The sequence below is a fragment of the Gadus chalcogrammus genome, chromosome 9 (genome assembly GCF_026213295.1).
Source record: "Gadus chalcogrammus isolate NIFS_2021 chromosome 9, NIFS_Gcha_1.0, whole genome shotgun sequence".
NCBI lineage: Eukaryota > Metazoa > Chordata > Actinopteri > Gadiformes > Gadidae > Gadus > Gadus chalcogrammus.
The window spans coordinates 11,870,252-11,889,545 of record NC_079420.1 but is presented as its reverse complement, the minus strand read 5'-3'; the positions used below and the strand labels follow the sequence as shown (position 1 = coordinate 11,889,545).

At 50.6% G+C, this 19,294-nt stretch overlaps 3 protein-coding genes across 4 annotated transcripts; 2 read left to right on the top strand and 1 right to left on the bottom strand.

Moving 5' to 3' along the window:
- The first annotated feature begins 1 nt into the window (after window position 1).
- Window positions 2–11,163, top strand: prdm11 (PR domain containing 11). Of its 2 annotated transcripts, none has more exons than XM_056599112.1 (7): window positions 2–3,890; window positions 4,449–4,552; window positions 5,021–5,277; window positions 5,865–5,932; window positions 6,082–6,269; window positions 7,196–7,579; window positions 8,447–11,163. In XM_056599112.1, the coding sequence occupies exons 1-7, from the start codon at window positions 3,622–3,624 to the stop codon at window positions 10,579–10,581; spliced, it is 3,405 nt and encodes a 1,134-aa protein (XP_056455087.1). In that variant the 5' UTR covers window positions 2–3,621; the 3' UTR covers window positions 10,582–11,163. The 2 variants fall into 2 exon arrangements, with proteins under 2 accessions (XP_056455087.1, XP_056455088.1); XM_056599113.1 differs by lacking the exon at window positions 2–3,890 and adding an exon at window positions 3,899–4,220.
- A 697-nt stretch (window positions 11,164–11,860) lies between these two features.
- Window positions 11,861–14,055, top strand: LOC130389509 (CD59 glycoprotein-like). Its single transcript, XM_056599322.1, has 3 exons — window positions 11,861–12,233; window positions 12,859–12,960; window positions 13,721–14,055. The coding sequence occupies exons 1-3, from the start codon at window positions 12,182–12,184 to the stop codon at window positions 13,918–13,920; spliced, it is 354 nt and encodes a 117-aa protein (XP_056455297.1). The 5' UTR covers window positions 11,861–12,181; the 3' UTR covers window positions 13,921–14,055.
- A 266-nt stretch (window positions 14,056–14,321) lies between these two features.
- kcnj11l (potassium inwardly rectifying channel subfamily J member 11, like) lies at window positions 14,322–19,285 on the bottom strand. Its single transcript, XM_056598969.1, has 6 exons — window positions 18,868–19,285; window positions 18,189–18,348; window positions 16,603–16,842; window positions 15,742–16,011; window positions 15,237–15,444; window positions 14,322–14,773 (listed from the first exon to the last, which is right to left on the bottom strand). The coding sequence occupies exons 2-6, from the start codon at window positions 18,345–18,347 to the stop codon at window positions 14,322–14,324; spliced, it is 1,329 nt and encodes a 442-aa protein (XP_056454944.1). The 5' UTR covers window position 18,348; window positions 18,868–19,285.
- Between the last annotated feature and the right edge of the window lie 9 nt (window positions 19,286–19,294).

Here is a 19,294-nt window from a genome sequence, read left to right as displayed (position 1 = left end):
GTTCCCCGACATATATAAAAGAAGACTTTCTGCTTGCACCTTAGGGTGCCCTGAAGTTGCCAATCTGTATAAATGTTGTTTGTTTGCATCGTATTGTCAGACTGTGTCAATGGTAGATATACAGCCCCACGAAAGGGCTCTGGGAAGGTAGACGAGGTCGTCATGCCAATTAGAGGAGGAGATGGACTCTCTCACCACACCAGTCTGTGCCTGCTCTGACAGACCGGGTTCAGCAGGGCACGGCTCCATGGAATGGGGGTCCAACCAGGGTCGGTGGTATCTGGTCTGGACCCTGACACCTGGAGCCAGAGAGGAGCTCCGGTGGTCTGAAGCAGCAGTATTAGTTCTGCCCCAACCACCCTGCATCAACCAACCGTCTCCTGAATAATGTGACCGACTCCCCACCACCCAACACATCAGCCACTAGGTCCTGGTATCCTAGAGGCCTCTGCCCTGATCCCTAGAGGCTGGGTCCTGATCCCTCGAGGCGGGCCCCAAGGCCGGGTCCTAGAGGCCTAGGTCCTGATCCCTAGAGACTGTGTTGCTGAGGACTGGGTCCTAGAGGCCGGGTGGCTGAGGACGGTGTGTGTCCATGTGAGTGTTAGCCTACAAGTTGTTTTCAGTGATGTTGGTCCAGTGTAGTGATTGAGTTTCATTTGTGAGTCAAGTGTCAACTGTGAGCACTAAATGTGAAATTGCAATATTGCAATGACAACACAAAACTATTTCTGGGCTGTGTTTCTTTTTAAAGGAAAACGTATTCAGGTCTTCCTAGTTTTCAGAATAAGTGCTTTTGTTCCGGAGCCTGATGGACCGGCGTGGTTAATACGAAGGAATCCTCTTTACAAGCGGAGAACTTTGTCCTCGCATACCTTTTTGTTAAATTCTCAACTGCCAAAATCCAATGCATCTAAATCCAGCAGGGATTGGCTGACGGGCTGACTGAGAGGAGCTCGTGCATTATGGGAAGAGGAGTCTACTGTCTGAGAACCCAGAGATCACTCCCCATACATAGATATAGATATATCTATGTCTATAGATATGGAGATGACTATGTCTATAGATATATCATATCGTCTGGAGATTAAAGCACAAGCTTGCTGCATATTCCACCCAGTGCTGAGAGCCTTTTGTACATTGAGGAGCTGCCGTAAGCCCCTCCCTTTGTCATGTGACCCCAGCCGCCACACACACACATTGCCAATATTTTTCTAGAAGGGATTCCCCCCCCCCCCCCCCCACCCAACACGTGTCTGAGGATCATTAGGTTGATTTAGACCCCCCCCCCCTTGATCTTCTCTGTGTGGTCGAAGAAGCACTGACATCATGGAGGCAGAATCAGTGAGCAGAGCGGATCACATCTACTGGTACCACTGGTGTCTACTGGTTGTATTACTAGTATATACTGGTTGTAGGATTTGTGACTAGTCTCCCGCTCTACTGATGGTGCCTTGCGATGCAATGCACTCTGGGAAATTAAGTTTCATAAAACAAATTTACTTTTTTCCACCCTCAAGGTTTTCCCCCCCCCCCCCCCCCACATACATGACTTTGATGAGGTTATTTTTGTTTAATTTACGTTAATTTTCTATAGAAGAAATTCCATTTTTTTATCGGCTGTTTGATCAGCTCCCCGTTCTTCATATCATGTCACCGCAGCGCTCAGTGTTCGACTAGCCTGGCCTTGATATCTGCTGCTCCTGCTCTGGGCTCCACTGCTGGCACTGTAAAGACGAGTACGTTCCCCAATGAAATGCTACCTGGAAGTTAGCACATTATCCATTCCATTACGTTTCTTTTATCCAGCCTGGGTTTGGATGTCTGAGTAATTCCTAAATATGGCAGATGGATCAAATGTTCAGGGTGTGGAGGTTGCCAGATTGGACCACATTCCCCCCTCTGCTCCTCCCTCAGTAGGTACCCGGAGTGCCTTCCTCACACGGCAGATAAAACACTGTGACCACGCCCCCTGGCTAGGCTCCTCCCCGTCACCAGTCCACTGGACCAGTCCGACCGCTCAGTGTTGTTGCCTTACATCCATCTGATTGGTTATCGTCACCAGTCCTCTGAGTCGCTCACTGACTGCAGCACTTTTCCTTTGCCCAGTATTACAGTCTCCGATTCGGCTCTGTGTATATACATGTGTGTATGTATGTATAGGTGTATATATCTATATATAGATATATATAGATATGTCTTCTCTATTCTGCCTCTGTATAAGAGTCCAGAGAGCCCCCCCCAACACTGCGGTTAGTGTACCCCTGGGTTAGCGTACCCCTGGGTTAGCCAACCATTTGTAATAAGCAGATGGCGTTTGAACCCAACCAGGTCAGCTGTATTCTCAGTCCGATTGAACGCATGCCTTCTTATGCAAGTTTTTATACATTTGTCGAAGCGGTTGATAATACATTATGCTTTATCTTTGTTTCTAAAGTTTTGTAAAGTTGTCAAGAGGATGAACGGTCGGACATCGTAGTGTGACAACAGTCTCAATTTAACTTCCCTAACGCAGCAGTGTCGCTACATTCCACCCAGTCTGAATGGACCTAGCTTCACTCATTGGCTTTGCTAATGCTATATTCCACAGTGAGATCAGAAGTAGTTCTAGAAACAAGTGAGACAAGATGTGAATCTGATATATCCAAAGAGTTCTGCAGGGTTGTTGAGGCCTCTATGTATGCGCTACATATCAGCCGCCGCAGAGCAGCTAGCCCTGGTCCTAGCGCTCACTGCTCGTGGAATAGAGGGAGTTCAAATCTTTATGCATACAGACATTGTTCAACACCACTTCCTGAGCCCAGTCCGTGTTCCTGGAGCATCTTGTAAAGTCACCATTTATTAGTTGAAATAATCCAAGTCATGATTGTGGCCTTCTAGTATTGTTAAACATGACATATCCCTTATCCTCACCCTTAGACCCTCCTCTTTACCCTTAGCCCCTCCTCCTTCCCCTTAGACCCTCCTCCTTCCCCTTAGACCCTCCTCCTTCCCCTTAGACCCTCTGCCCTACCCTTAGACCCACCTCCTTACCCTCAGACCCTCCTAACCCTTAGAACAATCCTCATCCTTGGAACTCTCCTCAGCCTTAGAACCATCTTAACCCTTAGAACTCGACTCTTCATCACTACAGACTCACACCTGACTTGAGTCCCCTCCCCAGCCTTAGAACCGGCCCCTGAACCTTTAGAACCCGCTCCCCCAGTTCTCTGCTCCTCGTCGCTCGGCTCCTCTCGTCTCCGGTTCCTCTTGGGGTCGGGGGGCAAAAACAGATCTTTTTTTCCATCTTCCGTTGGGTGAGATGCATTGTAGCGAAACGAATAAAGAGAAGTTCACCGTGGTGTGCTGACTAATGTGTAAATTGTTAATTACACAGTATGAATATTTGTATAATTGTTTGTATTTTTTTCATGATCTTTTGAAAGGAATGTGTTCGTTTGTGTCTTCTGTTGGCCTGACATTGTGACTGGTCCGGTGGACATTACCTCTGGGGAGTGTTTAGGAATACTGTAGGGACATGGGAAGACCTTAATATTAGGAGCATTTGATCAATTTGTATTTATTTATTTTACCATTTTGTTAATAAATTGTGAAAAGCGAAGTGTTGTCTGTGTCTGGACTCTGATGAGAGAATGTTGTTCTTCTGAAGGCTCCTGGAGCAGAGAGGCTGGGGCCACACACACATACACTTTACACACACGGATCTCTTTCTTCCGTTTTTCCATGTCATTTCCTGTGGAAAATGGTGGTCAAAGATCGGGAAGGCAACCGAGTCATTGCAGTGTTTTAATCCGGGATTCCCGTTGCCCGGTTCGGGTCGAAGCCAAGGAAGGGTGTTTGCTTCCGGTGGAGCGGGGATGCTGCGGGGTCGCGACCCCGCTGCGTTGTTATAGGTGAGTTTTGCCCGCCAATGTGGCACATCGTGGACACGCATAGACCAAAACCACAGGCACATCGAGGCGACCCTAAACCGTATCCCGAACCAAACCACAGGAACATCGCGACCCTAAACCATATATTGACTCGAACCACATCAGCCGGGACGTCCTCGGATTCTCACGACTCTGCGGCCAGCGACGTCACCTGTTAAATGGGATATCTGTTTGAAATCGGACATCATGTAAACATGTGTTCATAACCTCAGTCCTTTATAGTCTAACTGTGGCCAATATTACAGGGGGGGCGGGCGACCATCACGTGTATCAGTTCGTCTAACGCTGACGGTACGTTGCAGTAGTAGTTTGGATTTATATGAGAACCATTTCTGAAAGGGTCCGTTTCAGGACACGCCTCCTTGGTCACATGTATGACCAGGTGTATCAGGACATGCCCCCTTGGTCACATGTATGACCAGGTGTATCAGGACACTCCCCCTTGGTCACGTGGTTGTAGGAATGTTCTATATTAAAATGAATGTTGCAGAGATTCAGTAGAATATTTTGTGTTGGCAGCGTTACTTCTGGACCGAGCCTCCTTAGACCAAGCCCCCTCCGCTCCCTCAGACGAGCACCCTCAGACCAAGATGGCGTCTCTATGAGCGACCCGGACTTCTGGGGTAAGATTTAACTTATCTTTCAGAACATTTTCATTTGGTCATGACTCATATGTGAGTACTTGTATTAAAGGTCTCATGGCATGCCACCAGGTGTGGTGTGATTAGCCTTACAAGCCGTTTTGGAAATCAGCCCCTTACGACATCACAGGTGGGCGTGTCCACCTAGATGTGTGACGGATAGATAAGCAAAGTTTGCTACAGTCCACTGGGTAGGCTGGTAGACTGATCTATCCAGCACACATGTAGGTGGACATAACAAAACAACAGGCAGCTTCAAGCTCCTGTTAACAACCTCCTTTTGGAATTCTAAACCAGAAGCAATTAGGCAAAAGATCTTTGATTATTCACGCAAAGTGCGTCTGCCAATCAGAACACCAGATTGATATCTCCGGAGGAGGTTCTGCTGGGACCCCCTGATACCGGCCCCGTTGACTGAGTCAGACCCCCCACTGCTCCCACTGCTCCCAGTCTGCCCGCAGTGCCAGCAGCCCTTCCTCTCGCGGTGCCCCGCCCACGGGCCTCCGCTCCTGATCCAGGACAGCCCCGCCCCCCCGGGCCACGCCGGCCGGGCGCTGCGCTCCGCCCCCCCTGGCCTGCGGGTGGGGTCGGAGGGGGGTCAGGTGGAGGTGCGCTGCGGGGCCCAGAGAATCCCCCAGGGGGCCGTGTTCGGGCCCTACGAGGGAGAGCTGGTCCCCAGGGACCGCTCCACCGCACACTCCTGGATCGTGAGTACCCAGGATCGTTGTTAGCCTGCTACTGTACGCACTTACTGTATGTCGTACGTCCTGGTGCTTAATCTACACACTTAATGTGTGTTGTTCGTCCTGGCACACAAAAATTGTACTTCACAATGTAGCATTGCGAAGTGTCTTATCCTAGCTATCTCTGTTGTATACGGGGAATGGGTTAGCCTAGTGATTGTTAGTGCTTGCCACTTGTTTCTATGAACATCCTTTCTGTACTGACAGCGATATATTGTTGTTTCTCTTTCTTATGATAAATAGACTTATGTAAGTCGCTTTGGATAAAAGCATCTGCTAAACACCCTAAATGTAAATGTGGTCGATACTTAGGATTATTATTATTACTCAGTTGGTAGGGTTAGTTGACCTCTCAGTTGGGTGCGTTAGTTGACTCTTTGTCCAACGTGATTCAAAGCGATCGTAAAGTCATTCCTGCCCGTCCTGAATCTTGTAAACTGCTTTGGATTCTAGCATCAGATTAATGTGTAGATATTTAAAGAATGATCTATTAATATATCTAGTGTAATAATGACAACATGATTCACCATGCCTTGTGTTGTTCTCTGCAGATCGTTGATGTCAACAACTCTTATCACTCCATTGATGGGAGCGACGAAACCAAAGCCAACTGGATGAGGTATTCAGCTTATAACAAGGAGAACCAGGAGAACCAGTAACCAGGGGGACAGGAGTTCTTTCCCAGAGGGGTTAGAGCAGACCCTGGGCTGGGAGTTTATAACATGCGTTCCTCTCTCAGGAACCTTAGAACGTTTGTTCCTCCGACAGGTACGTGCGAATCTCGTCGGAGAACACGGAGCGGAACCTGACAGCGTTCCAGCGCGGGGGACAGCTGTACTTCAGCGCCAGCCGGCCACTGTTGCCTGGCAACCGGCTGCGGGTGTGGTACGGAGACGACTACATCACACGCCTGCACAGCCTATCAGAGCAGAGCATCGACTGCAGCCTCCACCCAGGTGAGCCCTGCGGGGTGTGCGGCTGCCCCTGGTTGGTCGGTGTGTGGGAGGACAGCAGGGAGAGATGGAAAGGTTCTGGGTTCCATCCCGCCCTGTAGACCTCCTAGAGCAGGAGGCTGATCCCCCACCTGCTCCTTAACCACCGGGACCTGATCCTGCATCTCATTAAAGGGGACGGGTGTTGATAAAGAGGTTACCAGTGTTGTTACTAGGGGTGGGTATTGCCAAAGAAGTCACGATTCGATTCGTATCACGATTCACATGCCACGATGCGATTTTATCACGATGCATCGCGATACTTGAATTATTGCGATGCATTGCGATGCATTGCGAATTTTCACTGAACACTGTTAAAAAAATTAAGCCATTACCAGTGGCTGACTGGCTGTGTATGATCTGGATAGTGTGTTCAATTGATAACTCAAAGCAACTCAATTCATACATAGCTGTATTTATTGAAACGACTATTACTGGATACACTGACAAGAAGTGCTAAGGATCTATAAAACTTAAAATAACAAAATAAGGATAATCAGTGCCGTTTACATGGCCTCAGTGGTCCTTTAAACCAATGAAATGAAAACATTCAAACATTTCCCCTTTTGGAAGTAGCTGCCATTATAACAACAATATCACTTCATAAACATAAGAGGACAAACTGATGCCACAAAAAGTGAATAGGCTTTATAAAACTATATAAAAAAAAAAAAAAAAAATCTTTTTTTTTTTTTAATTATTCATTTTTTTAAATTTATAATCGATTCTTGGCGTCAACAATCGATGCAGTAGATCGTGAAAATTAGAATCGCGATGCATCGTCATGACGATTATTTGGCACACCCCTAGTTGTTACCCAGGTTACCGTTGTTGTTCCAAGGCTACCTGCTGGACCAGGTGTTTCCCTCAGACCTGCTGCTCTGTTCCAGGGTCTGACTGGAGACGGGGGGGTCTGCAGTGTTGGCGGGGCCCCGACGGCGAGGCTCCTCCTGCTGCTGACAGGACGGAGACTGACTCCGCCTCCAGAAGAGTCCAGGCCTTTCTGGAGAGCCAACCCGGCCTCAAGCCTCTCTCAGGTCCTCCGCCCAGCCGACTGGGCAAGAGAAGGCGTCTGTCTGCAGAGGCCCTGCGACCGGTGAAGGTGGAGGAGGAGGAGGAGCAGGAGCAGTCCTCCACCTCTTCGTGTCCCAACTGCATCAAACTGAGGCTGAGAATCTTCCAGCTGGAGGCAGAGCTTCACCTGCTAAGAGGGAAGGAGATGGACCCAGCTACGCCCCCAAACCCGGAGCAAGGACCAATAGAAGACCTCCGTGGTTAGTCATGATCTTCTGGAACATCTAGACCATCTAGAACCTCATTCATCTTACCCTTTCCCTCACCCATTTATCCAAACCTTACCCTTACCCATTCATCTAACCCTTACCCTCACCCATTCATCTAACCCTTGACCTCACCCATTCATCTAACCCTTAACCTCACCCATTCATCTAACCCTTACCCTTATCCATTCATCCAAACATTACCCTCACCCATTCATCTAACCCTTACCCTTATCCATTCATCCAAACATTACCCTCACCCATTCATCTAACCCTTACCCTCACCCATTCATCTAACCCTTACCCTCACCCATTCATCTAAACCTTACCCTCACCCATTCATCTAACCTTCACCCATTCATCTAACCCTAACCCAGTTATCTTACCCTAACCCATTAATCTAACCCTATGGTCAACACTAGCTAAGCCCCCGTTCCACCAGCAGTACCAGCTCAACCTGCCACGAATTAGCGTGCCACGACTTCAGTTTTTTCCAGGCACGTTGTGTTTCCATCTATAAAGTACCTCTTCAACGTGGGCGGGTCGTCATAGCACGCATGTGCGAATTTGCAGTGATGTACTTAACCACGTCACTCTCTGGCCAATCAGTGGCCAGCAGCCTGTTTACATCACACAAAAGTATAGGATCAGCTCTTTTGGAACCTCGACGGAGGTGAGACTAAAAAGTACCAGGTACCTAATTTTGCCGATCGAAACGCAGAAAAAAAGCAGGTCGAGGCGAGTTGAGCTGGTACTGTCGTTGGAAAAGGGGCACTAGTTAACTTTAACTATCTAGTGTGTGTCTAACTATAAGCGTGTAGCATTGGATAACTAGCTGACCTTTCCCCTCATGGCGTCTAGACATGGACCCGCTGACCCCCTCCCAGATGGTCCTGGACGAAGAGGACCAGGACCTCGACTCAGCTGACGAGTCCTTCAACGCCGACCCGCTCATCTCAGCCGGTGACTCGTCCAAACTGCCGCACCGCCGCACCCGCCGCTTCAAGCAGGAGTGGCTGAGGAAGTTCTGGTTCCTGCGCTACTCGCCGGCGCTCAACGAGATGTGGTGCCACGTGTGCCGGCAGTACACGGTGCAGTCGGCGCGCACGTCGGCCTTCATCATGGGCTCCAAGCAGTTCAAGATCCACACCATCAAGCTGCACAGCCAGAGCAACCTGCACAAGAAGTGTCTGCAGCTGTACAAGCTGCGCATGCACCCCGAGAAGACGGAGGAGATGTGCCGGAGCATGACGGTGCTCTTCAACGCCGCCTACCACCTGGCCGTGGAGGGCCGGCCCTTCTCGGACCTCCGGCCGCTGGCGGAGCTGCTGAGGAGGTGTGAGCTGAAGGTGGTGGAGCAGTACCTCAACGAAGGAGATTGCCAGATCCTCGTTCATCACATCGCCCGCACCTTAAGGGAAGACCTCGCAGAGAAGATGCGTTTGTCTCCGTTCCTCAGCGTCCTCATGGACTGTCAGAATGAGGACCTGTTTCCAGACACGGTGGCCTTCTACGTCCAGTTCACTACAAACGACGGTTCCCCCAACACAGAGTTCCTCTCGCTGCAGAAGCTGAGCCAGGCCAGCGCTGATGGCTATCTCCAAGCCATCGAGCGGGCGTTCTGTGTCTTTGGCCTTCGGTTCCAGGACTTGCTGGTGGTCGGCGTGGGGATGGACGGTGCCCCCATGTCAACAGGCATGCGAGGCAGTATGTTTGTCGCCCTGCAGAGGGTTCTCCCCTGGCTCCTCTCCCTTCCCGTCATGATCCACCGGCCTCATCTGGAGGTGTTGGATGTCATCAGTGGCAAGGAGCTGTCCTGCCTGGAGGACTTGGAGAACAACCTGAAGCAGCTCCTGGGTTTCTACCGCTACTCCCCTCGTATGATGGCCGAGCTCCGCCTGACCGCGCCCACGCTGTCGGAGGAGATGGAGTTCCTCGGAGACATCCGAGCCGTTCGTTGGATCATCGGGGAGCCGAACGTCGTCAACGCCCTCATCAAGGACTACCTGGAGGTGGTGGGTCATCTGAAGGATGTCAGCCGCCAGACGCAGAAGGCCGACGCCGCCGCCGTCGCCCTCACACTCCTCCACTTCCTGCTGGACTACCAGTCGGTAAAGCTCATCTATTTCCTCCTGGACGTCATCGCTGTTCTGTCTCGTTTGGCGTTTACCTTCCAGGGCGACTACCTCCTGGTATCGCAGGTGAACGACCGGATCGAGGAGTCGATGGTGGAGATCGGGCAGCTTGTGGATCGTCCTGGGGAGTACCTGCAGGAGTTTGAAGAGAACTTCCGTGAAAGTTTCAACGGTGTCGCTCTGAAGAACCTGTGTGTCGCAGAGTCCAAGTTCCAGGCCATTCGAGAGAAGATCTGCCGGAGGAGCCAGGGCATCTTGTCCCAGAGACTGGACCCCCTGAGCAGTCCTCTGGCCAGAGCCTGCCGGGTGCTGGACTTCTCCTCCTGGCCCCGGACCACCGAGGACCTGCACTCGTATGGGGATGAGGAGATCCTTTTGATATTCAACCATCTGGAGTCCATTCCATCGGTCCCCTGTGAGGGCCAGGCGAGGTCAGAGGCCCAGGGCAACCTGCTGGTGGAGTGGAGAAGTCTGAAAGCCGACTTCTGCAGCATCGGCTCCAAAGAGCTTCTAGGTCACCTCTGCAAGCACAGACAGCGCTTTCCTCTTTTGTGTCGGGTCGCCCAGCTGGTGCAGGTGCTGCCCACGTCCACCGTCTGCTGTGAGAGAGGCAGAGGCTCCTTGCAGAAGATGTACCAGAACAGCCGCTCCAGGCTGGGTCTGGACCCGATGAACGACCTGCTCACCCTGGCCATCAACGGGCCGCCCATCGCCAGCTTTGACGGGAAGCGAGCTCTGGACTCCTGGTTCGAGGAGAAGTCTGGGAGCTCCTCCTTGCTCTCAGCTGAGATCATAAACAGGATATCGAAATCTCAACATGAGTCCAGCGACGCTAATACAGACATCTTGCCCGATACCTGACCTTGGACCCTGATACCTGACCTTTGACCCTGAATCCTGACCTTTGACCCTGATACCTGACCTTCCACCATGATACCTGACCTTCCACCATGATACCTGACCTTTGACACTGAAAACTGACCTCTGACCCTGATACCTGACTTTTCACCCTGATACCTGACTTTTCACCCTGATACCTGACCTTTCCCCTGTTCAACACGTTTTATTCCATCTGAATGTACAAGAAACGTGTGAAATAATGAATGTTGTACGGGAACAATCAGAGAATGTGCACACAAGGAATGTTTGTACACAAGGTAATAAAGGAGCTGAAGCTATGATGGGAGCATGTCATCTAACGTTTGTATCTCCTTAACTAAGGGCTTCACACTGAGGAAATATTCTGGTGGTACAATAAGCTCTAAATCTTTACGTTTTACACAATTTGCTGAGCTACTGAAGAGAAAATATAATATAAGTAATATAATTGTTACTTATTGCCTCACATTTAATTTAAGCAGCGTGTTGATTATGGATAATAGTTTCCTTTCAATAAGTATCAAGTGTTTAGGTGATGCGAACACTATACCTTCATATGATATAAACTAGGCATGGTTGGTCCAGCTCATGTCTTCATAGAGGGTGTGGGGGCTGTTCATGTCTTCATAGAGGGTGTTGGGGGCCCTTCATGTCTTCATAGAGGGTGTTGGGGGCTGTTCATGTCTTCATAGAGGGTGTGGGGGCCGTTCATGTCTTCATAGAGGGTGTGGGGGCTGTTCATGTCTTCATAGAGGGTGTAGGGGGCTGTTCATGTCTTCATAGAGGGTGTAGGGGGCTGTTCATGTCTTCATAGAGGGTGTAGGGGGGGGGCTGTTCATGTCTTCATAGAGGGTGTTGGGGGCCCTTCATGTCTTCATAGAGGGTGTAGGGGGCTGTTCATGTCTTCATAGAGGGTGTTGGGGGCTGTTCATGTCTTCATAGAGGGTGTAGGGGCTGTTCATGTCTTCATAGAGGGTGTTGGGGGCTGTTCATGTCTTCATAGAGGGTGTTGGGGGGCTGTTCATGTCTTCATAGAGGGTGTTGTGGCCAGCGCACACAGAGGGCTCTATCCCCAGGGGGCTGGAGGCGGTGGTGCCAGCCGGTGCCCGGCGCGGCCCACACTGCCACCACTGTCCTTAGGGGGGAGGAGCAGCCTGGGGGAGAGGGGTGAGGAGGAGGAGGTGCTGCTGGGGGTGGAGGTGTTACTGGTGTTACTGGTGACCCTAGGAGGTGATGGGGGAGGAGGAGGTATATTGTGAGGATGAGGATGCGCAATAGGATGAAGATGAGCGCTGCAGAGGAGGAGGTGCGGTCTGAGGAGCGGTGCCAGGGATTGTTCCAGATGTGTGACCGAGGAGGAGGCAGGAGAAAGGGCCTTTGTGGACGTGTGGACAAAGAGCTGCTGTGACTCTGAGCTGGTCTGTCTGGACGAGGAGAGTCTGTCTGCTGCCTCCGCGTCTCCGGGAGTCTGCTGCTCTGCTCTCTAGCTTCTCCTCTGTTGACCTTCTCCTCCGTTGACCTCCTCCTCCTCTCCTCCTCCTCCTCTTTACCTTCTCGACGTGTCTGAGGACCAGGTGTGAGGATGAAAGGCTGGTTCTGTCTTCTTCTGCTGGGCTTCGGATTGCCGGACCGAGGTGAGGGAGTCTACTCAGTCTGCTCGTCTAGTTAGTCCTGTAGCCTAGTTAGTCCTTTAGTCTAGTCAGTCCTTTAGCCTAGTTAGTCCTGTAGTCTAGTTAGTCCCTATAGTCTAGTTAGTCCTCTATAGTCTAGTTAGTACTTTAGTCTAGTTAGTCCTCTATAGTCTTGTTAGTCCATTTTAGCCTAGTTAGTCCTTTATAGTCTAGTTGGACCCAGTAAGCGTGTGTGTAAATTGCAAATTGCTGGACTAAATAAGAACTTTAAGCAAATAGCCAAATACTGCTCTGTGTCAGCAATCATAGGCAGTCTGCATATATGAAGAAGGCGCTTTCATCTGTACCCTTTATATAACTATATTTATCTACTGTTTCACTTGGCTGTAAATACTTGCACAGTGATTGTGTTGTGTGAGACATAATAGGCTCTTTATAAACTTTTTGGATGCTATGGTGTAGTATTGGTCACTCCAAATAAATTAATCGTGTGTGTGTGTGTGTGTGTGTGTGTGTGTGTGTGTGTGTGTGTGTGTGTGTGTGTGTGTGTGTGTGTGTGTGTGTGTGTGTGTGTGTGTGTGTGTGTGTGTGTGTGTGTGTGTGTGTGTGTGTGTGTGTGTGTGTGCAGGCGCAGCGCTGCGGTGCTACAAGTGTTCTGACTACACGGGTCGCTGTGAGACCGTCCAGGAGTGCACGTACGAGGACGCCTGCGTGTCGCTGAGTGAGAGAGGTCCGTAGCCCCGCCCCTTACAGCTCTATTTTAACATTATGTACCCGACCTCTACAACTCTATGCTAACATAAGGTACGCCCCCCCCCACAACTCTAAATTAACACAATGTACCCGCCCCATAAAACTATAATAACATTATGTAGCCGCCCCCTCAACTCTATTTTAACATAATGTACCCGCCCCCTAAAACTATATTAACATAATTGTCCCGCACCCTTCAACTCTATTTTAACATAATATACCCGACCCCTATAATAACTCTATATTAACATAATGTACCCCTCCCCCCACATCTCTATATAAACATTATATATGTTCATGTACTAAAAAACAAGTGGTATTACAAATTACTAAATCACGTTAATATAATAACTCATGGTAATATACTGTTACTAAACAGGTTGATATACTTACTTGTGTTGATTTCTGGCTAATTACATAATCTGGTGTTTATATAATGTAAAACATAGATTAATAATGTTTTATTTATTTTAAACCTTAGATAACATAATTGTTGATATAATATAAACCATAGATAACGTAATGTCGTGTTAAACCATAGATTACATGTCTTGTTTAATAAATATGAACTACAGATTACATAATTTTGTTTTGCAAACAAATGCAATAATCGTTTTCTACAGTAGTGTGATAATCTTTCTGTCTGTCTGTCTGCCTGTCTGTCTGTCTGCCTGCCTGCCGTCTGGCTCTCTCCCTGTCTTCCTGTCTGTCTGCCCGTCTCCCTGTCTGCTTGCCAGGGGGTAAGACGGTGCGGCGCTGTCTGCGCTACACCGACTGTGACAACTCGCGCCTCTCCCAGATGTTTCCCGCCCTCTCCGGCTTCACCTACAGGTGCTGCAGCAGCAACCTGTGCAACGCCGCCACACCCGTCTCCATGGCAACGCCAGCGCTGGCTCTGATTGGCTCCCTGACGGCTGTGTGGCTGAGCTGGCTGTGAAAGGCCCCGTTCATGACCGTAACTCGTTGACTCTTCGTACCGTCGCTAAGAGCAACAGGATGCGCTTTGAGTCTGTTTATTTTTAGATGTTTATCAAATAACTGGAAAAACACAATTCATTAAATGTTTCCACAAACTGACATTTGATTGAAGTGAGTGTTATTGGTCTGGAATACTTTTAATAATCATAACAATAATAATGACATTAAGAGTTTATAAATGAGGATGAATCACTAAATATCCAAACTATTAAGGATTTATCTAAACCATTAACTGTGATATCCAGAATGGTGCAACTCAGTAACAAAAATAGATTTGATATATATCTAAAAATATCCTAAAACATCGCAATACACCTTAGCAGCAGGTAACCTTTGGTCCCCACCTCCCACACCTCCCCCTCACTGCTCCTCATCCTGAGGGCCAATCACCTCCAGCTGGACTGTCTTCTTCTGTCCTTTCCTCTCCGCCCCCACTGCCGGTGGCTCCTCCTCCCCTTTCTCCGATTGGCCATCCCAGGGCTGAGGGGCGGGGCTAGGGTAGCAGCTGCGCTCCCCTCCCCCTCCCGCTCCCCTCCTGAACCCCCCCCTGCCGGCCCGGACCAGGCCCCAGCCTTGCGGCTGTCCCCCGGCCCCCGGGCCCCCAGGCTCCTGGCCCCCCCGCGTGGCGTCCAGCTCCTGGGCGCTCAGCGACGACATGCGGACCGGCGCCGTGTTGCCGAACTTGGAGTAGTCGACGCAGTAGCGGCCGTCCTCCTCCGACAGGATGGACACGAAGCGCCGCCCCCACAGGATCTCGTCCGGCGTGTACGAGCTGCGGGCCTGCATGGTGATCCCTGTGGTCTCCACCACGCCTGTCAATCACAAACAGCGGCCTGTCAATCACACACAGTGGCCTCTCAATCACACACAGTGGTCTGTCGATCACACACAGCGGCCAATCAGGTGAGGCCGTGGTCTCCACCACACCTGTCAATCATACACAGCGGCCAATCAGGTGAGGCCGTGGTCTCCACCACGCCTGTCAATCATACACAGCGGCCAATCAGGTGAGGCCGTGGTCTCCACCACGCCTGTCGATCGCACACAGCAGCCAATCAGGTGAGGCCGTGGTCTCCACCATGCCTGTCAATCACACACGGCGGCCAATCAGCTGAGGCCCTGCTCCCACCGCCCCCCACCTCCGTTCTCGGGTGGAGAGAGGAGAGGAGCAGGGGTGGGTTGGGGAAGATTCTGAACCAATGGATCAACAGATATCTGATTCAAATTGGTTAATTTGTAGATTCCTAATGAGGGGAGGTACATCAGGCGGCCGACCTTCCAGGATGACGATGACCTCCAGGTCCTCGCTGGCCAGCGACTGGGCGGAGAGCTCGTAGAGCGGGCTCCCGCGCTGGATGGTGTGGCTGATGACCAGCGGCGACACAAGGAAGATCCCGTTGCTGTGCAGCGGGTTCTCCACCTGGATGTCCATCTGGCTGACCGGGATCACCTCGCCCTCTGACGTCACCGCCTTACGGACCACCTGAGGGGAGGGGTCAGAGGTCAGGGGTTAGGGTGAGGGGTGGGGTTAGGGGTCAGGTGTGGGGGTCAGGTGTGGGGGTCAGAAGACAGGTTTAGGTGTTGGGGCCAGTGGTTAGGGTGAGGGGTCAGAGTTCATGGTTAGGGTGAGGGGTCAGAGTTCATGGTTAGGGTGAGGGGTGGGGGTCAGAGGAAATGGCCAGGTGTTGGTATCAGAAGTCAAGGTTAGGATTAAGGTTAGGGTCAGATGTAAGGGTGAGGGGTCGGGGTCAAGGGTCATGTGTTGGGTCAGGGGGTTGACCTGCAGCTGCACGGTGGCGGAGATGATCATGCTCTTCCTGAGGTCGCCCAGGCGGAACATGAAGGTGGGCCGGCCGTTGCGCAGGGCGATGACAGCGTTGCGGGAGAAGATGAGTGTCTCTGCGCGGCGGTTGGCCTGCGCCGTCTTCATGAAGACGCAGCCCAGCATCACGGCGTTGATGATCAGCCCCAGGATGTTCTGCACGATGAGCACCGTGATGGCCAGCGGGCACTCCTCCGTCACCATGCGGCCCCCGAATCCGATGGTTACCTGGCAACCAGACACACGCAACGGTCACCCGTCAACCACACACACTCAACGGTCACCTGGCAACCAGACACACGCAACGGTCACCTGATAACCAGACACACGCAACGGTCACCTGGCAACCAGACACACGCAACGGTCACCCGTCAATCACACACACTCAACGGTCACCTGGCAACCAGACACACGCAACGGTCACCTGGCAACCAGACACACGCAACGGTAACCTGGCAACCGGACACACGCGAAGGTCACATGGCAGCCAGACACACGGAAAGGTAACCTAGCAACCAGACACAAGGAAAGGTTATCTAGTAACCAGACCCATGGAACGGTTACCTAGTAACCAGGACAAGATGGTTACCTAGTAACCCAGACTCACCTGATGGTTACCGACCAACCAGACACTATCTCATTGTCCAACCCCTACCTGCTCCTCAATGATCTGTCTCTGTACTGTCTAACGGTTAGACAGTACAGAGACAGGTCATTAAGGCGCAGGTAGGGGCCCTACCTGCGCCTTAATGACCTGTCTCTAGAAATTAGATCCTCTGACAGGAAGTTCATCCTCTGACAGGAAGTAGGTCTTCTGACCTGGACCTCGATGGAGAAGAGGAAGGCGGAGGTGAAGGAGTGGATCTGTGTGACACAGGGCACGGCGGGGGGCCCCCCGTTGGGCCCAACGGGCTCCAGGTCCCCGTGGGCAAAGGCCAGGAGCCACCAGGCCATGGCGAACAGCATCCAGGAGCAAAGGAAGGAGGAGGTGAAGATCAGCAGCGAGTGCTGCCACTTGAGGTCCACCATGGTGGTGAAAACATCCTGCAGGAAGCGGCCCTGGAGGAGGAGAGGGCTTCACAGTAAAGGTATCCTTCGAACAGGAAGAGGGCTTCACAATAAAGGTACCCTACAAACAGGAAGAGGGCTTCACATTAAAGGTACCCTGATGCTCATGTTTATGAACAGGAAGGGGGCTTCACAGTAAAGGTACCCTAGACGCTCATGTTGTTTTTCCACGCACCATAAGATGGTATTTTATTGTATTATTATATTTTTTGTCCCTATGTATTGTGTGATACTAAGTTGTGTGTATAGGGGGGTAGTCTTGTGTTTACCATATTGTAAACGGTCCATGTGATAATGTCTAATACATAGTCTATAATGCACGATGTATAAAACATAATGCGCAGGAGTTTGTTTGTAAGAAGGCTTTAAGTGAGTTTCATTCAGGGCGTTTAGCAGATGCTTTTATCCAAAGCCACACACATAGGTCCATTTGTCAGAAGAAAGAGAAACAACAATATATCTCTGTCGCTACAGTAAGGATGTTCATAGAACCAAGTGGCAAGCACAAACAATCAAGGTTAACCCTTTCCCTGTATACAACAGAGATAGCTACGATAAGAAGCTACACAATGCTAAGTACTATTTTAAGTGCCAGGCCATACAACACACAATAGGTGCATACATTAAGTACCAGGACGTACAAGATACAATAAGTGCGAACATTAAGTGCATTCTCAATAAAATACCGAGCAGGATGTGAGGCTGCCCGTTACCGGGGCAACTGGCCCGTTGCCGGGCCTGAGCGGATGATGGTCCATCAGTCCATAAGTCCATAAGTCCATTAGTCCCTCTCTTAGAGTCCGGCCTAGACCGCCAGGACCCTGCAGCCTCTCAAGACTAGTCTCTAGAGTCCGGACCACCAGGACCCTGCAGCCTCTCAAGACTAGTCTCTAGAGTCCGGACCACCAGGACCCTGCAGCCTCTCAAGACTAGTCTCTAGAGTCCGGACCACCGGGACCCAGCAGCCTCTCAAGACTAGTCTCTAGAGTCCGGACCACCAGGACCCTGCAGCCTCTCAAGACTAGTCTCTAGAGTCCGGACCACCGGGACCCTGCAGCCTCTCAAGACTAGTCTCTAGAGTCCGGACCACCGGGACCCAGCAGCCTCTCAAGACTAGTCTCTAGAGTCCGGACCACCAGGACCCTGCAGCCTCTCTTGACTAGTCTCTAGAGTCCGGACCACCAGGACCCTGCAGCCTCTCTTGACTAGTCTCTAGAGTCTGGGGTTGGGGGGTTCACGGGTCAGAGTTAGAGTCAGGGAGGGTCAGGGTCAGGGGTCAGAGTTAGGGTCAGTGGGGGGTTAGGTTCAGGGTCAGGAGGTGGAGGTCAGGAGCCTACCTGCTCTCTGATGTTCTTGTGGGCCACGTTGCAGGAGCCGTTCTTGGTGATGAAGCGGGCGCGGTGGGGGCGGGGCCGGGCACGGCAGGGCTTGGCCGAGTTCTCGGCCAATCTGGTCAACAAGAAGCCGTCCGGGAGCAGGCCCTTCCTGGCCAGCATGCTGCACACATTCAGAACTCATAGTTCTAATCATCTTTATTATAAATTATTATTATTATTATTATTATTATTATTATTATTATTATTATTATTATGTAGCACTACGCTAGCCAGACTGTTTCTGGGGAATATTCATAATTATATAAGTTATCTACATAAGAATTGAGTAATAATTATGAAGATGATTATCAATATTATTATTATTATTTACCCCTACGCTAGTGTGTTGCTTGGGAATAATAATAATAATTACGATTATTGTTAATAAGACAAAAGCCGTTGATAATAACCGTTTTTTTTTGCCGATTATTCAGTGGATACCTTATGTAAACTAGATGTGTAACTAGAGAAAATAAATAAATCAATGACCATGAAAGTAATGTTCTTGACGGATCATCTAACGCCAACAGGCCGCTGAGCGCGTCTAGGTCAGCGTCTCTCGGTCTCCATCACATCTGACGGAGAACAACATAAAGACCTTCACACACCCTGACCGTTAACCGAGGATACCATTCCTCACCTTTTCAGTGATAGTCAAGCGCTGCTGTAGCTTGGCTCGATCCCGTCGGGGTAGATGATTCAAATGGAGTCTGAAAAAGGAGGGTCGGGGGTGGTCAGTCCAGCCGAGGAGGTGAGCGGTCGTGCATCCACGAGAGGATCGCCCTCCGACCGACAACACGGCGCTGAAGCCCGTCTCCAGCGGGGGCTGCAGGGACCGCCACGGCCGCTAGAGGGCGGAAGAACGGGATGACGTCTCGTGATGCGTTGTACTGCTGACAAACAGTCAGACACACACGTACACACACACACACACACACACACACACACACACACACACACACACACACACACACACACACACACACACACACACACACACACACACACACACACACACACACACACACATAAAGACAGACGGGAACAGAACAGAACAGAACAGACAG

Excerpts from the sequence above, each read along its gene's own strand:
- prdm11 (XM_056599112.1), top strand. The coding sequence starts at position 3,622 with ATGAGAGAATGTTGTTCTTCTGAAGGCTCCTGGAGCAGAGAGGCTGGG. Across the intron at positions 4,553-5,020 it reads GAGCGACCCGGACTTCTGGG|TCTGCCCGCAGTGCCAGCAG; the intron begins GTAAGATTTAAC and ends CACTGCTCCCAG. Across the intron at positions 5,278-5,864 it reads CCACCGCACACTCCTGGATC|ATCGTTGATGTCAACAACTC; the intron begins GTGAGTACCCAG and ends TGTTCTCTGCAG.
- LOC130389509 (XM_056599322.1), top strand. The coding sequence starts at position 12,182 with ATGAAAGGCTGGTTCTGTCTTCTTCTGCTGGGCTTCGGATTGCCGGAC. Across the intron at positions 12,234-12,858 it reads CTTCGGATTGCCGGACCGAG|GCGCAGCGCTGCGGTGCTAC; the intron begins GTGAGGGAGTCT and ends GTGTGTGTGCAG. Across the intron at positions 12,961-13,720 it reads CGTGTCGCTGAGTGAGAGAG|GGGGTAAGACGGTGCGGCGC; the intron begins GTCCGTAGCCCC and ends TCTGCTTGCCAG.
- kcnj11l (XM_056598969.1), bottom strand. The coding sequence starts at position 18,347 with ATGCTGGCCAGGAAGGGCCTGCTCCCGGACGGCTTCTTGTTGACCAGA. Across the intron at positions 16,843-18,188 it reads ACAAGAACATCAGAGAGCAG|GGCCGCTTCCTGCAGGATGT; the intron begins GTAGGCTCCTGA and ends CTCCTCCTCCAG. Across the intron at positions 14,774-15,236 it reads GGTCATCGTCATCCTGGAAG|GCGTGGTGGAGACCACAGGG; the intron begins GTCGGCCGCCTG and ends TGTGATTGACAG.